Source organism: Meles meles, chromosome X (genome assembly GCF_922984935.1).
Source record: "Meles meles chromosome X, mMelMel3.1 paternal haplotype, whole genome shotgun sequence".
Lineage (NCBI taxonomy): Eukaryota > Metazoa > Chordata > Mammalia > Carnivora > Mustelidae > Meles > Meles meles.
In genome coordinates, this window is record NC_060087.1 from 27,075,813 (window position 1) to 27,091,908 (window position 16,096).

The window sequence follows — 16,096 nt, forward strand, 5'->3', positions numbered from 1 at the left end:
TTCCTAGGAGGTCCCTAACCTCTCCCGGGGCCTCCACCTCCTCTAAGCCCATCCTCCTCCACACCCCAAGCCCATTATTCCTCCATCCAGACTTCTCATATAAACTTCTGGCCCATCTTTTCAAATGTCTCCTGCATGTCTCCATTAGCCATGGGGTCCATGACCTAGAACTTGCTAAGGCACACAGTGTTGATCTACTGACCATTTATCCTCTACCATTTCAGTGCCAGAGAAGTAATCTGCTTCCTCAAGTAGCATTCCACAGGACCACAGAGTAGCTACACATCTTTTAAATTTATACCTTAATCTGTTGTTGAAAGGAACGCTGTACCTGCATTACTGTTATAAGATATAAAGAGGAAGCACTATCTTCCCATGAATTGGTAATATGTGTGTGTGTGTGTGTGTGTGTGTATAAAATTGTGAGATATATATGTATCTCAAGGGGAGGCCTCAAGTAACAACTGGCTTCTGCATAATCTTCTTTTTAAAAAGAAGATTAAACAGTAATGGTGACAGAAGTCAAAGTGGCTATCTTGGGTGGACATCTTTCAAAATTCAATCAGTTCAGAATTCCATATATCAAACTAATTTTGTCAAGTTATTGGTGGAAGTTCTTCTTTGTACTTTGATTAGAAAGCCAGGGTTACTCACTGGGATGCTCCATAAATAGAGTAGAACGGTTTTTCTATGGCCATGAGAGATGACTTAATACCTATCTTTGGATCTTCCAGACTAGATCATTTTGGTTCCTGCACTTATAGGGCTTCACTGCTAGAGCAAATCAAAAATAACTACTGTGAGAAAAATCCAGGCTTCATCTGCAGAGACACCTGTTATAGCTACTTCCTCTGATGTCCCCCGAAAGGCAAGAGCTATAGGCTTCTCACCAACCACAGGAGAGAGCCAACTGTGCTGTCTCCATGCGTGGTTTTCAAAATTTAGTACAGACTTGAATTTCCTACTACAAGCAAAGTCTGTGCCATAGAACAGTACAGTTGGGCTAAGGTCAAGTAAGTCATTGGGTTAAACAAAGCTAAACCTGTTACTTTACTTCTATATTCCTCAATGCAAAGGTGAATTCGTTAGGACCTTCCCAAACAAGTGTTTCTAGAGCTGGTCTGTCCTTGGAATCACTTTTTTTTTTTCTTAAGAGTATCTTAGAGGTATTCTGCAGAACACATTTTAAGCAACAATGACCTTCTTCCATGGAGAAAGATCATTTCTATGGCCTTTAATGTTAAGCTTTCAGCAATTAATCAAAGGCACTGGAAGCAATCACATAAAATATCTTCCGTCTCTGTTATAAAAAGGACACTAGCCAATAATCACATCAAGTGTTAACACTGTTTAAACACTGTTAACACTGCCCAAGTTTGAATACAACCCCCATTTCTTGCTAGCTATATGACATGTCCTTCATACTTGGTGCCATGGAATCTTTATTTGGGAGACAACTTCCCCTTCACAGGGTCATTGTAAGGATTAGATAAGATTTCCTATGTATTCACAACAGTTCTTATCTATTGCAAGGACATGGTGCTTAAATGACAGCTATTTTTTATTTCTGTTACTATTTAGGGCCAGGAAAATGGTGTTTCCTTTGGAAGGTGCATGCTCCTTTCATCCACATTCAGAGATCAACAAATCACGTTTTCTCTTATCCCACTGGCTGCAGGGAAGCTGGGACCATACCTGAATCTCAGTTACAGCCGCGGTGCTAATCCCTACTATGTTCACCGATTTCTTGTTTAGACTGTGGGAGTCTCATCACTATGCTTTTTTTCAAATCCTTTTTTAGAAAGTGGATACACAGAATCAGTACAGCAAATTGTTCCTTGAATCTCTTTGAACAAAGAGAACCCGATGACCCTGCACCCAGTTTGTTTTCCCTATGGATTGACCTTTGCCAATCAGTAGATTTTCCTGTGTGTTCTAGGTTGTGTGGTCTGGTTTTGAATGATCTTTTCCACATTCCCTAATCAAAAACTTTCCTATCATCTAAGTTCTCCCTCCTCCATCCTTCCCTGGCCCCATTCATTCAGTGGCCTTCACATTTCCCCATCCCTTCTTCACTCGCCTACCACAGCCTTAGCTTAGAACCTGGCCATCTTGTTTCCATGATCTTTCTACCCATCTCCATCCCTTTAGCTCCCTCTTCCCCTTCTCCAAAAACCTCCACCATTCAAATGCTTACAGGATTAAACCCAAACTACTCAGCAGGACATATAAAGCCCTTTATACAGTGGTCTCCACCTACCATCCCGCTACTCTCTCTTTCTCCTCTTTCATGCTCTGGCCACACAGTACTCTCTGCCCCATCAGTCTGGGAGGTTCATCCTCTCCCCTCGCTCAGCCTGGGAAAGTCCTACTCAGTCCTTAGCTTCAACTCCATAAGTAAAGGCGTCTCCAATCCCTCTGGACAGAATTAATCCTTTACCTCTGCACCCCCAGAGCGGGTTAACAATGGGTTATCATGAGCTGTTTATGATTAGTTGCTTGTATTTTAATGCCTTCTCTTCAATTTTGAGCTCCGTGAAGGTAAGAACCAAGGCTTAGTCATCTTTGCAGCACCGGCCCGTGGAAAAACACAATATGCATTCACTATCTACTGAATTGAACTAGAATTCTATCCTTAGGCCTGGAAAGTAACTAAAGAAAGTGAGGACAACAGTCAGTTCTCCTACAGCAAGATGGTGTGGTCATGCAAGCCTACAGGACGATAAGGGTCTTCACGAAGGGACACTGGATTGTAAGAGCTTCACTTTAACCAGGCTGTTCACGGGGAGGACAGGCGTACCGGTACCTTCTGCATATTATCACCAGAAAGGTTCTTTGGTTTCTCTGCTAGTCCTTCAAGACTATCCAATTTCCTGTGCTAAGAATCTAAGCTTACCAGATAATACTGTGATTTTTATTCTGATTTCCAAGATGTCTGCTTTGTGAGATGGAGGACCTGGAATGGAGCGACAACTCCAGTCTCTAAAAAACATACACTCCCCCATTTAAACAGATGAAGTATTTGTATGTAAATGCCATGCTGTTCCCCAAAAAGGTTTAGGCAACATTAATACACTGAGTGTAACAAGACAGTTTTAAAAAGAATTAGGATCAAGGGAGAAATAAATTGTCCTTCTGGGTTATCCATCCCCTTCTATGAAATGGATACGATGAATTGGTCCCCTCAGGCTTTCGTCTGATTAACTCCAGATAAGCTGAAGGAAATTCCGTTACTGGACTGGTTAGTTTGAAACTGCGCCTCTGAATCATGGTGACTCCACCTCCCGTGCCTGAGCAGAGCCAAACTGGCTGACTCCTGTCCACCTTATTAAATTCAATGTGTCTGCCCTTCAGCTTCTCTTCACAAAGCGTCTCTTCATGTGGTGGCTTCCTTTGCCAAAGCAGATCTTGGGTGTCTGATTTCTGAGGGAAAACTAGCCCCCTTTATCTAAGCTCTGCAGCCCTTTCCTTTGGGGGCACATGTTGCCAAGTGACATGAAGGCCTAGTTTCATGAAATTCCTCACAGACTACTGCTCTTTCTCCCCCAATCCAACTTCAAAGAAATGGACAGACCAGCTAGGAGAATCCGTCCTCACTGATTACCAGCGAGATAGACAGGACATTTGACACTCATTCCATCATGCTCCCTACACCCATTCTAAACCCTCAGTCCTTCATCTACCACAGTCTTCAGAGGTGGCCCTTCTCCCCTTCAGAGCCAGGCTTCCTCCTGTGCCCATAACCACTCTCCCTCCTGCCCCCTCTGGGCCAATGGTCCCATCACCCCCAAGTTCTCCTCCCTTCTTTTTCTGGCATATTCCTCCAGCAGGTAGAAGTTATTAGGGATCTTTAAGTAAAAAGAGAAGACCAGGGTGAACCCCACGTGATACTGTATGAAATAATCCCAACAAGCACAAATATATTTGCAAAGATTTGCATGTGTAGAGATTACTTATGAAAGGATACCTAAGAACCCAACATGGCTGGTAGCCTTTGGAGCTGGGAACGCTACAGCCAGGGGAGAAGGCTGGAGGAGGACTCCTTTTACTCTACGTGCCTTTCGAACCATTTGGATTTCATTTAATGTGTATGATGGCCTATTTCTAGAAAGGTAATTAAAACGACATTGTAACGTTCAAATCTTCCAGAGTTCCACCAAGCCCAGTGTCCTCCTTCTGCCACACACTGCCTGGGTAGGTAAACTGACTCACACAGTTTCAACTACTACTTGGGAGTACAGTTACACAGTTTCAACTACTACTACTACTTGGGAGATGGTGGCTCCTAGGTCTAGTATTTCTGGAAGCTTCACAGTTCCACTTCTGACTGTCAGACATTTACCTGTGGGTGTGTCCTCAGGCCCTCAACTTAACCTCTCCCACACCCCATTCACTGGCTTCCAACTACTCCACCCTTGCAGAAAGAGGTCTATAGATAGTGTAAATATCATAAACTGATTATTTGTTCTAAAAATAGAGATGAAGAAGAGACCTGCTTCTCCTCTTCTTGAACTGTCAGTCCATAAGGCAAACAACCAGCATCTCGCCACATGCCCTCCAGAACTGGGACTCGGTCCCTCCCTCCCCAGATCTGTGGAACCACCACATCAAGCAACTCCACCTCTGCCCAGAATGCTACTCACATCCAGCCTGTCTCCCCCTTTTCTGTTGCCTGACTTTAGGCCCCAATGATCTCTTGTGAGTTTCCATGATACCTCCCAATTTGAATTCCTTCTTCCAGTACAGTTCTTTTCAAGGTCACCCTCCACACAGCTGCTGGAACAATGGATGTTAAGTGTAAATCTAACAGTATCGTCCTAGGCTTCTGCCCAAGTGGCTCCCTGTCCCAGGTGAGGTGGCACCAGGCCCTTCCCCACCACGCCTTGCCCACTTGCCCAACCTCGTCTGCTCCTACTTCCTGTCTCATCACAAAAATAACACAGCTGTTTGCAGTTTCCCCCACCATTCCCCCTGCCACTCCTGTCCCCCACCCCGGACACTTTCTGCTCCTCCCTCTGGTGGGAAGGCCCACCCCTGACCTCTTTCAGCTTCCCTTCATCTTGGTTATCTCCTCACCATCACTAGAGACTCGCACAAGGGCCTACAGAAGGAATATGAAGTAAAGACCACAGAGACTACGCAAAGAATGGCCAGCCCTGGGCCCAAAGTCATGCCGTCATTTACAATGTCAAGCAACAGTATCATGATTTCCAGTGAGTTCAACCCTGTGGCATAAGTAACCCATCCAGAGTTTCTGTGACTAGAACATTTACAATCTGGTGTAATCACTGAAGAAATGAAAAGAGGCAAGGAAAACTCAAATTCAGACTACACGGTGTCCAGTCGCCCGACAACAAGGCCTATGAAAAGTCCTGAATAGGTACTAGGAATGCCCACAGTTCCCTGCTGTCATATAACAAATCTGCTGACAACTTTAATTCACATCAGACTTCCCAGGGAATCAAGTTAGTATGTACCATCCTTTTAGACTCGAGAACAATCCAATGAATTTGCTATGCAGGCAGCAGGATGACAGTGAGTTTTGGTCTCTCACAAAAGCTACCTTCCTTTTCATTACTAGGGTCACACCTAAAATTTCTGGGCAAGTCTTACTTCATTTAGACAGTGCAGAGAAAAACACATTGGAATCTGACACTACTGATTTCAGTCAGGAGAGCACATGGTTTTGAATCTATGCAAGGAAAAAGCCAACTCTGAGCTTGCAATGCTGAGGACACACAACAGATCTAATTCTCAATATCCAACTGGTCTCCATCCAGTGACAGTGAACCTGAATGATCTGCAGAGTGAGGGTAAGACATTATGCTAAAGTGAAACACTGAAGACTGTCAAAGTCACTAGTCACCCAAGTTTATGAGACACTATGGAGACAATTCAGAGTCAGATGGCGCTTTTGCTCAGAGCCTTCACTTCGTTATCTGTAGTGCTAACAATCAGTGAAGAGAATGCCAATGGGTGAGACATACATGGTCTAGGATTTGGAGGATGGATGTTTAACCCTCTAAATTTATGACAAAGCAATGCTTGGTGCTAATCAAGAAGTCTGGAGAAGGGACATACTTTGGAAAACAAGCATAAGAACAGCTTTGAAAAGGCACTCCATTATAAAATTAGGCTTTAAAAATACTTTTCGTCAAAAGTACATGTGTGAGTGCTACAATTAAAATAGATTCACCTTCATGTAATTCATTCCTTCCATTTACTCAACAAGTATTTATTGAACGCTATGACCAACAACTCGGAGAAACGAATCCTAAAGACCGAGTAACACACTCCTGAGACACTGGCCCTTCTCTCTTCTCCAACAGGATTGTGGGGAGGTGTGGTGAAGAAGAATGATAGAATTCAAGAACATATCTCCTCAGGAGTGGGGATCTCCAAGCCTCTTTCCTTTGCTATCTGTCATTTGGAGGTAAGTCCGAACTACAGAATAAAGGAACACAAAATACAGAGAGATACGGTAAGCATAAAGGACAGTGTCAATTTCAAATACTGATTCCTGGGGCACCTGGGTGGCTCAGTAGGTTAAACATCTGACTCTTGGTTTTGACTCAGTTTATGATCCCAGGGTCATGGGATCAAGCCCCACGTGGGGATCAGCGGGGAGTCTACTTATTCCTCTCTTTCCCCCTCTGCCCCTGCCCTGGCTTGTGCCATGCACATGCTCATGCTCTCTTTTGCTCTCTCAAATAAATAAGTAAGAAATCTTTAAATATCCATTCCCATTTTCTCTAGAAGTATGCTTGTATTAGCCTGATTATATAGCCCAGTTTGACTTGGGAAATAGAGTCAGCTTGGCAGGTCCTGAGAGAGGGGAAGGCATCTGCTGAGCCCCTGGGTTCTCTCAAAGGAAGGACAGGAAAGGGTGAACTAAAGCCCCTTAAGCACCACTCAATTCAGGGATCACGAAGGCAAAGCTACGGCTCTGACGCTCTTTGAGCCCAACTGTGTGATGAGAGAGGACAGAGCAAAGGAAACCAGACAGTGTAATTTCAGGAGGGGAGCTCTGGAGAGACATTTCTTTGGAATGTGGTAGGAAGTGAACACGTGACAAAGTGGAGGGAGGAAGAAAGAAGCTCTTCCTGACCTTTACTTGAGGGTCAGAAGGACTTACAGAAAGACTTGCATCAACATCAGATCCTTCATTTCGGAGCTGTAAGAAGCCCTGGTGTTGATCTTCTTTCTTTGACAGAATAAACCATCCCATTCTGGGGGAATGGTCTTGGATATCTTTAAGGAGAAAGTGGTTATCACTGTACCACAAGCACATGAACTGGTTTATTCATGTACAGTCCTTAATAATACTGCCTCAGGGGTCCTGGCTGGTTTAGTCAGGGGAGCATGCGACTCTTGACCTCAGGGTCATGTGTTTGAGCCCCACAGTGGGTGTAGAGATTACTTAAATTTAAAAAAAAAAACTTAAAAAAAGAATACTGTCTCGAGTCAAGGTACATTCCAAGGGATATGCCACAATTCTGTGTAAATTCTGTTTACAAAGAATGACTCTCTTTTATTCTCTGGTATAAGGTTTGGCTATTTTGAGTCAGAAAATCTGGACCGGAAGTTGGTTCTGCCATTGGCTGATTGTGAAATCTGGGTCAAGCCATTTGAACTTCAGTGAACCAGCATTTCTTTGTCCTTCTTGACACAGCTTTAAGGGAAATTAAATGACCCAAATACATTAAAGTGCTCTGGAAATAATGAAATGATAGATAAATGATAGTTACCAGTACTCTTTACCAACACCCTTTGGTCTGGTTGTCACGGTATGGAAGCAAAGTGTGCCAACAACACACAAGACCCAACTCTTACCCAATGACATGGAAAGATATGTTGCATAATGGCAACAATCCTATTGTACAAAAATATTTTATTCTTGGGTAACATCAAATTTGACTTATAACGCCAATCCCAACTTTTCCTTTTTTGCCTCTGACCCCTAAAGTAACTACAGATTTAACATAGAGGGATACTAAGGAGGATCCTCAATAAAGGAGGGGGAGATGTTTTATCTACCATCACCTTCAAGGCCAGTCTTATTTCAAATAAGGCCAAAAATAATGTTACCATTAAAACCAACAAAACGTTCAGTATTACCTCCTAGATGGTACTCATGGGGCATCCTTCCTGTATTCTTAAAGTTAGGTTTTTACCAAACGTTTCATGATTACCCCCTAAGTATTCACACGGTACTAGGTACTCCAGGGGACCATTTGCCCCAAAAGCATTCACTGTTTTTGTTAGACTGAGGAAATGGGAATAACTAATAAAAAGGCAAACCATCAGGGAGTTCTCTCAGAAAGGTTCACATGACTCAAGGAATATAGGCAAAAGATCGATTACTTCCAAATGTTGGGATCTAATAGTGCTCTATAGAGAAGGATTATTCTGAGGAAGATCACAGAGGACGGGTAGGACTTCCTCACCAGTTATGGAAGGAATGGGGGTTAGCAGGAAGGCTGAGAAGCAAGCTTGAGCTTCAGAAAGTGGATGAGAGCAGGATGTATTCAGCAACAGCTGCTGCAGCAGCGTGCCGGAAACACAGGTACAAAGGAAGATAATGTTGTGAAAGGAAGTCAAGAGAAAATTCTGGAAGTTCTTAAGTGCCCAGCTGAAAAGCTTGATTTTTCTTTTTTCTAGATGCAGAAATGCAATGAAGTTAGAATGCCATGAAGGGTCTTGGTTCTGGAAAAATATACAATTCAAGTCCGTATGGAGGACTTATTGGAGGGTTGAGAAAGAGAATAAAGAGAAGCCAGCTGTATAAGGAGCATGGCCACAGGTCAGGGGTTTTAAGAGCTGGACAGAGAGCAGTGGTGGCACAAAGCAATGGATGAATGGCAGTTTACTTTTTCATTTGGAGGTGACATATTGCCCCAGGGCACCAGTTCTCAGGCACATGGCACTGTCTCGATGCCTTGGGCTAAACCGAAGAGACAAAGGTTCTCAACTCCCACAAATTTGAGCAACTGCTCCTTTAAAGACTTGCCTGGTAGCATTTGTCTAAAGAAGGTACGGTGAGTCAGAAGTGGTCATATGGAAAAGCCTTTCTTAACGAAGAGGCCTGTGATAGAATACATGTGACACAAAAGCCAATGTCCAATGATTTATATGATCCTGACACTACACGGTACCCCCGATTTTTACATCTGTGTCCTCTCTGCCATCATTGTGCATCTTCGCCAGGCTTTTCACTTCTACGGTTTCTATTTTTCCGCGAACATCTTTTTGAGATGATGACTGACAACTGGAGTTGTCTCACTCATCTGCTATGATGGCGAGCATAAATGATGTCCATGTTTGAGGATGGAAAATAAGATGCATGAATTTGTTCCCAGATCAGACCAAGCCAACGAACCTACTTTCTCAAATGCTTTGAGGCAGATAATATGGCCAAATATATGTACAAATCATATAATCATGAAATTAAAGGACTTGTTTTGCTCTTAAATTCTATTCTCAAATATAAAATCAAAGCCTCTGAAACACATGCAACAAATCAGTCACCACCATTAGCATTGATTCCTCTCACCCCTAAATTAGGACTTCTTAATTATACTATCGCATTCATTTTCTTCTTTCAGGTAACAACAAAGGAGAGAGAGAGAATCTGTAAATGGAGCTAAACAGATTATTGTGGAAAACAGTTAGACACAGAATGACTCTAAGTGAAGATTCCTGGCGCTTTTCTATGTGTGCACGTGTATGCACCCTGCATACCAATGACAAAGCTAGAAAGAAAACTCACCTGTTTTCTTCCTCAAGATCTGCTAGGATTCTCTCTAGCTCCCCTCTTTCCTCACTCTCTAAGGAAATCAAGATCTGGGCAGGACTACGAGGCTGGCTCAGGGGGGAGTCCTGGTTCAAACTTTGGCAGTAATGCTGGATTAACAAATGTTCATCATCTCTGGAAAATAAAATCAAAGGTTTTGGTTTTTTCCCCCCTTATTTTGCTTTGGGGGTCAGGGACTCGGGTGTGTATTTTAAAATAGAAACATTTGCTCTTAACCACTAATTAGACCCTTTTTCCTGTTTCTAAAGACATTTTGATATTTTGAGGTTCTGATCTATGATCTTATTGGTGACAATTCAGAGTATTTCTTGCTCAGATTTTCAAATGAATTTGATTGGCCTATTTACATGGGCAAATGAGTAGCAGAACTACGGAAGTACTGGGACTCTATGTTGACCATTAAACCAGTAGTTAACAGATATTAAAAGACATAACAATGGCTCTATAATGTTTATGCTACCAAGCCTGTCAAGATAACCTGTTCACTAGACCCATGCTCTTATTAATAATGACCACGAAAAAAACCTTACAACCTTTATAATAATGAATATTTTCTTCAGGGGAGGACAAAATGACCACAAAGTATTGCTTTGCTAATAAGCCAGTTTGAACTTACAAAAGCCATAGAGGCAAGATGGTAACAATAATGAAACTGGAGACAATTGGTGGTTTCATTCAATATTGTTCAGAGAGAACAACAAAAACTGGAAGGAAAAAAAAGCCACTGGGATGACTAATTAAAAGGAGACTGAATAACTCATTCTTTAGAATAGTTTTAAGGACTAATCTTCAGGAACAAAGAAGCAAAGGGCTTACATTTGGGGAGGCAGCTGCAATGTTTCCTTAAAACTAGAAACTCTAATACACAGGAGAAATTATTTTCTAAATGTATTGCCCCTAGCTCCTTAGAAGCCTGTGTACATCTAAGTTTTAAGAACTTCGTTCTGTTTTTAATGAGAGGCTAAAACTCTTTGTTTCTCGTTAGATAGGAGTAGGATAGTATGTTAATATTCTCCTAAGTCTTCTAAGTTGAAAAATAGTACAGGTATTTAGGGGAAAAAATCCTCCTGACTTAAATGATTTTGGTCTGTCAAGCCAGGTAACTGGTTGAGAAGTGAGAAGTTGCCTAAATGTAATTACTGGGTGTTAAAAACCAACATTTAAGTGAAGTCAACCAATTCCCCAAACATCTTCCCCAGATCTGCCCCCAAAATGTCATGGTTTTAGCAACTAACATGGAGTCAAAATGGATTTTATGTCCTCAGAATGAGCTAAAGCTAAATTTCATTTAACAATTGTAAAAAGATGTTTTACTACTTATTATCCCTCTTCCCAAATTCTGAAATTTTATTGCAAGAACTTCCTGTGGCTAATTACAACAGAGCTTTAATTAAATTTCTCTTACTGTTCTCTCAGGCGGGCAATGCATGGCAGCCATTATTATACAGATACAACTTAAAATCATTTGAATGTGCTAGAGCTTCTAATCACCAAAACTGGTGACACAAAGAAGCAAATCATTCAGGTTGTTTCCATTTGGTTGATTCTTTGGCCACATAATTTCCTGTCCAAGTATTTTATATACTAATCCTACTAATACTTATCCTCCTAACTGAGAAAGAGAATGTACCACAGTTACTTCTGTTTGGGGAAAAGGTTGTTTTTGTTTTAAGTAACTCAGTCATATGCAAATGACTGTCAACTTGATTCAACACTCACCTTTGCAGGTGATCACCTTTATCTACTAGATGATTTGTTCTCATGTCCTTAATAACCAGCTATGTATACATGCCTTCGGATGCTGTTTCCCTCAGCCTAATCCTTACAAAAGTTCTTGCCTCACTGGGGTGTGACGCTGAGCTCCCACACTGACGACATAATAAATTGACCACTCATTCTTCCCTTTGCCTAGACTCTCCATGACAATGTGGTGAGACATCTGTAACTTAGCAAAGTAGAGATACTCCTGTGCTTTGACTAGAATTTTTTCCCCCTCTCTTTCTAAAGTATCTATTCATTTAGTAGATCCTTATCTTTTCTCCTTCATATTACCTTCTTAATCAGCTCCCTCCACCTCAGGTCCTTGGTTCATGGCACTATTCCTCTGCGTTCCTCCAACTCGGTAAGGAAGCCACTGTTTCCCTGTTACCATTTCTAGCATCGTGCTCTTTCCTTCTACTTGACAGGCCTGGCTTATCATCCCACTACAGAACTTCGACCTAAATTTGTACCCTGTCTTCTGAAATCCTTCACCAGACTGTCTCACCTGATTTAGCTAACAAAGATGCTAAATCACAGAAATTTACTGCTTTGGATCTGTGAAGGAAAATGCCCAACTAACCTACCAGATGGGAATACCAGTGCAACCATACTAAGATTATATGTCTACTTCCCGAGTGGAGAAAATACTACTTAGCCATCATTTTTAAAAATTAATATCCAATCCCTTTAAATATCTGGCAGGTTTGGTCAAAGATTAACCATTTTGTATAATTTCATTATTTGAGCCTATGCAACTTGGTATTAAATAAGGCCCACTGTTTTTGCTACTCTGGAATACCAGTAATGCCACATTTTGGATGAGCTCATTCGGTGTCAGGTGGTTAAGAGTCAAAGACAAAAAAGTCAACGAATGGCTCCTTGAAAGATCAAGTGAGTCTAATGCTAATTCCTATCTTCTGCCCTACCCTACCTCTACAGCCCTCAAAGCAATTTCATCGTCAGGAACATTTTGTAAAAAGAGACAGGATACTTACATGCTCTCATTAGGAGAGATGCTATCATTTAGATAAGATCCATTGCTGTTTTCCATTTCTGCTAGCCTGATAAAAAACGTAAAAGCTCATTAAAACTTATGTGATTTCTTAGAATCTATTCAAGACCTAATCGAACATTCCTGAAAACTAAAGGATAAATCATGGCAAGAAGAGAAAGGAATCCTTCAAATTAGAGAATGTGTGTGTTGCCCTAACCATCGGAGGCAGTGAGTAGCGGACGACAGCTAGTTTAGCAGCTTTACATTTACGCTCTAAATTAGAAGGGAAGTTGTATTTGGTTCTTCTTCTTCTTCTTCTTCTTCTTCACAGATTGATCTTGCTTTCTCTGAGAACAGGCCTTTGTTTTTACAAGAAAAGCTTCCCTAACAACAAATACACTCTGTTCCTTCACTACCCCCCCCCCCCTTTTAAGACAATTAAAGCTTTCCCCTGATGTCAGACTTACAGAGCTAGTTAACGTTTCCCACCATTGACAAACACGTTTAGCAGTTAGACTACTGATAAAGGATGGACTCAGAGTAAGCTCTCTGAATAGTCTGCCACCAATTTTTACCTTCAAAAACCTCCTTCCCCTCAGACAATAATAAAATCTTACCACTAAAAAAATAAAGAAGTTAACCAAACTCTTATAGACTTATTTAACGAGCGTAAGATAGCTTACAATTAGCAATTCGGTTTTTAGGCATAAAAATTCTCTGAAACACAAAGAAGGTGGAACCAAAAGTTGCACGGATTAGGAAAAGTAATTATTCTCTTCTTTACAGCATATGATGTTAAATAAGCACGCAAATGGAAAGCCGATGCTTTCATATGCTCTAGAGAACGTAGTATCATTTCTTCACCCATGGATGGCTGGTCTAGCAGTTTTTCTAAGAAGGTGAGATGATTTCTAAGCCAATTCTTTAAACGTGCTCCATATGCAAAACATAGCAAAGCTATCAGAAATGTTTAAAGGCCAGGGTGAGGGGAGATTGTTCTGGACTAATGCTCTTATTGGTGCCCAAAACCAGCATGCAGTGGAATGGCATGCAAGTTAGAGGGCAAGTGGATTAGTAGAAATCAGACAAGATTGGGGGGAAAAAAGAAAAGGTCTGTTTCAAATGATTATAGGTTAGCTTTCCTTGGTTAGTTATTTCAATCAATATTTGCCTGGCATTCAACTAGTCTCATACCTGCTAGCATAATGTTCAATGCGTGAATGAGTATCATCGTGTGAAAGCTGAGGGGACGAGGCGGGCCTATAAGGCAGAAAATGTGATTAGTCACAGATACCATCTGTTAATGGAGAAAAAAACCCCACCACACAGTCATGTTATATACATGGCCTAAAATGCTTTTATTCTAATGCTCTGGATAATGTAGACATTTGGCTGTTCCTGTATCTTAGATATATCATCAAGTATTTTAAATCCAACTTTGAGAGGTAATTTCTCATACTTCTTTTTTTTTTTCCAAAGCCATCAAAAGAGATCAAAATCTTCTCTGGAACGTTTCAAGTATAGAAAAGGTTGGGGGAGACGATCTCTTTGTGACATTTTTCCTCCTACCTTGTCATGTCTCACATCCTATAGTTCTGAGACTGTGTTGGCACTAGGTGGTTAAAGATTTTAAGTAGTTTATCCCCCACACCATTTATTAGCTGCTTTCTTATTGAATGGAAACTGTACATTTGCTTGGTACATTTATAGTTAATAATCTTAGTTCCCAGGAGGCCAGACCAGGACCTGTTAAGATTCCACACACTGAGATGTCTCGGTCTGTGCCGTTTTGTAAGGAAGCAAAATATCCACCGATTTAGTACGATTTAGTAGCAGGACCGTATTGCTACTTCATAAAATAGAATTGAATGACCCACAATGATACTGTGATGTTCTTAAAGAAGAATGGCTAAATCCAATAAAATGTCACAATATCTGAATTATTTATCATCAGGGAAACTGTGTGCTAACGTACAGAGAAGAAAACCAAAGGGGAGCGTTAGCATGAAAAGTCTATATGCTTTTAGGGTGTAAAACCCTACCTTTTGTTTTTTAAGCTCCAGAGACTAAGAAACTTGGTCAGGTTAATATTTCCCCCCAACCCTTTTGTATCTGATCTATTAATTACCCTTGAAGTTTTTATTGTATCTTTTGGATTAACCTTAGGAAAAAAAAAATCTGTTCTGAAAAGCAGTTTGGACTTGTGCTTTTTGGTCATAATTAGAAGAGGACAAAAGTTCTCTTCCATTTCTATCCTGACACAGAAAGCCTTTAGGTAAAGGCACAGATCCAAAAGTCCATAGTACTGTATTCAGTGAGGACTGGTTTAGCCCAACATCCAAACAGCATTAATAGACGTGGTCAAAACATTAAGAAGAACACATCTGCTTTTACTTATATGGGGGAAAAAAACCCATGTAGTTACTACCTAGGCTTACCTAGGAAGTGTGCTAGAAATCCCTACTTCTTAAAGAAGACACACAATCCTAACATGATTACAACACAGTATAGAAAACAACTAGGGAACTGAGGTCTTCCTGAGAGATAAATGTATTATTTAGGAAACCAGCGTTGTCTAGGTCAAGTGTCACTCTAATCCAATTTGTAAGGAACTACAAAGACCTCTAAGCTGTCAGGAGGAAACGGGGATGGCCACCAAAGTTACTAGGCAGATCCAGAGATTTCCATGTGAATCTACGCTCTAGTTTGGTAGAGTTCATCTCATTTCTTAGAACCACAGAATAGTGCATTATTAGAAAAATGCTATGGTTTGTTTTAAAATATTCACTGCAGGTCAAGGTAATTTTGTACTTGGAGTATTTGGTTTATAAACACTGTCTTCTGGAACAAACCAGTTTTTCATTTACATACTTCTTTTTTTTCCTCATTACATACTTCTGATACGCTAAACGCCCACCAGGAAGAAAATGTGTGTTTTCTCTGCTAATGGCTGCCACCTTGGTAGTGTATAGAAGACAGACAACCTGAGACCTTTGAGCATAAGAAAATATAACTATACCAAGAAAACTAGGCATGTAAATCCAAAACACTTTGGTAAAATCTTATACAGAAAATATTATGCGGCTCTTTAATTCTTAGCCTTGAGGCTAATTCCATGTGATTTTTCTTACTAATGTACGTAGCACCTAACACAGCATGCCTGAGCACAAGAACTCCTAAAACCAGAAATTAAAAAAAAAAAAAACCAAAAGAAGTATACTAACAGAGGTACCTATTAAAACCAGAAAATGAGCCAAAAGGGAGCACTGTTCAAAGAAGGATCATTTAAAAAACCAAAAATAAGTAGAAAACCACTTAGTCCAGAAACAAAACTAAATGCAAAGCCTTCTGAAACACTTTTCCAAAAGATGGTAAGAACACTGTTCTCCCTTTCTACTTCCTACACACAAAAAGATATACCCAGAAGGTTGAGCCCTGTTACTATTAATGGCCAATTACATCCCCACCTACCACCAGTTTCTCTTTTGTGAAAACTCCATTAATAAGTTTTCATCTGTTTAAGGTTT

The 16,096-nt window shown here is 40.9% G+C and overlaps 1 protein-coding gene across 15 annotated transcripts in view; it reads right to left on the reverse strand.

The window, feature by feature from the left end:
- The window catches only part of DMD (dystrophin), a 2,324,635-nt gene that overhangs the window by 45,599 nt on the left and 2,262,940 nt on the right, over positions 1–16,096 (reverse strand). For all 15 annotated transcript variants that reach the window (XM_045994540.1, XM_045994546.1, XM_045994545.1 and 12 more), the window contains 3 exons: positions 13,764–13,829; positions 12,571–12,636; positions 9,770–9,928 (listed from right to left, as the gene is read on the reverse strand). In XM_045994540.1, coding sequence (XP_045850496.1) covers positions 9,770–9,928; positions 12,571–12,636; positions 13,764–13,829 — 291 coding nt within the window. The remainder of the gene's footprint in view (positions 1–9,769; positions 9,929–12,570; positions 12,637–13,763; positions 13,830–16,096) is intronic.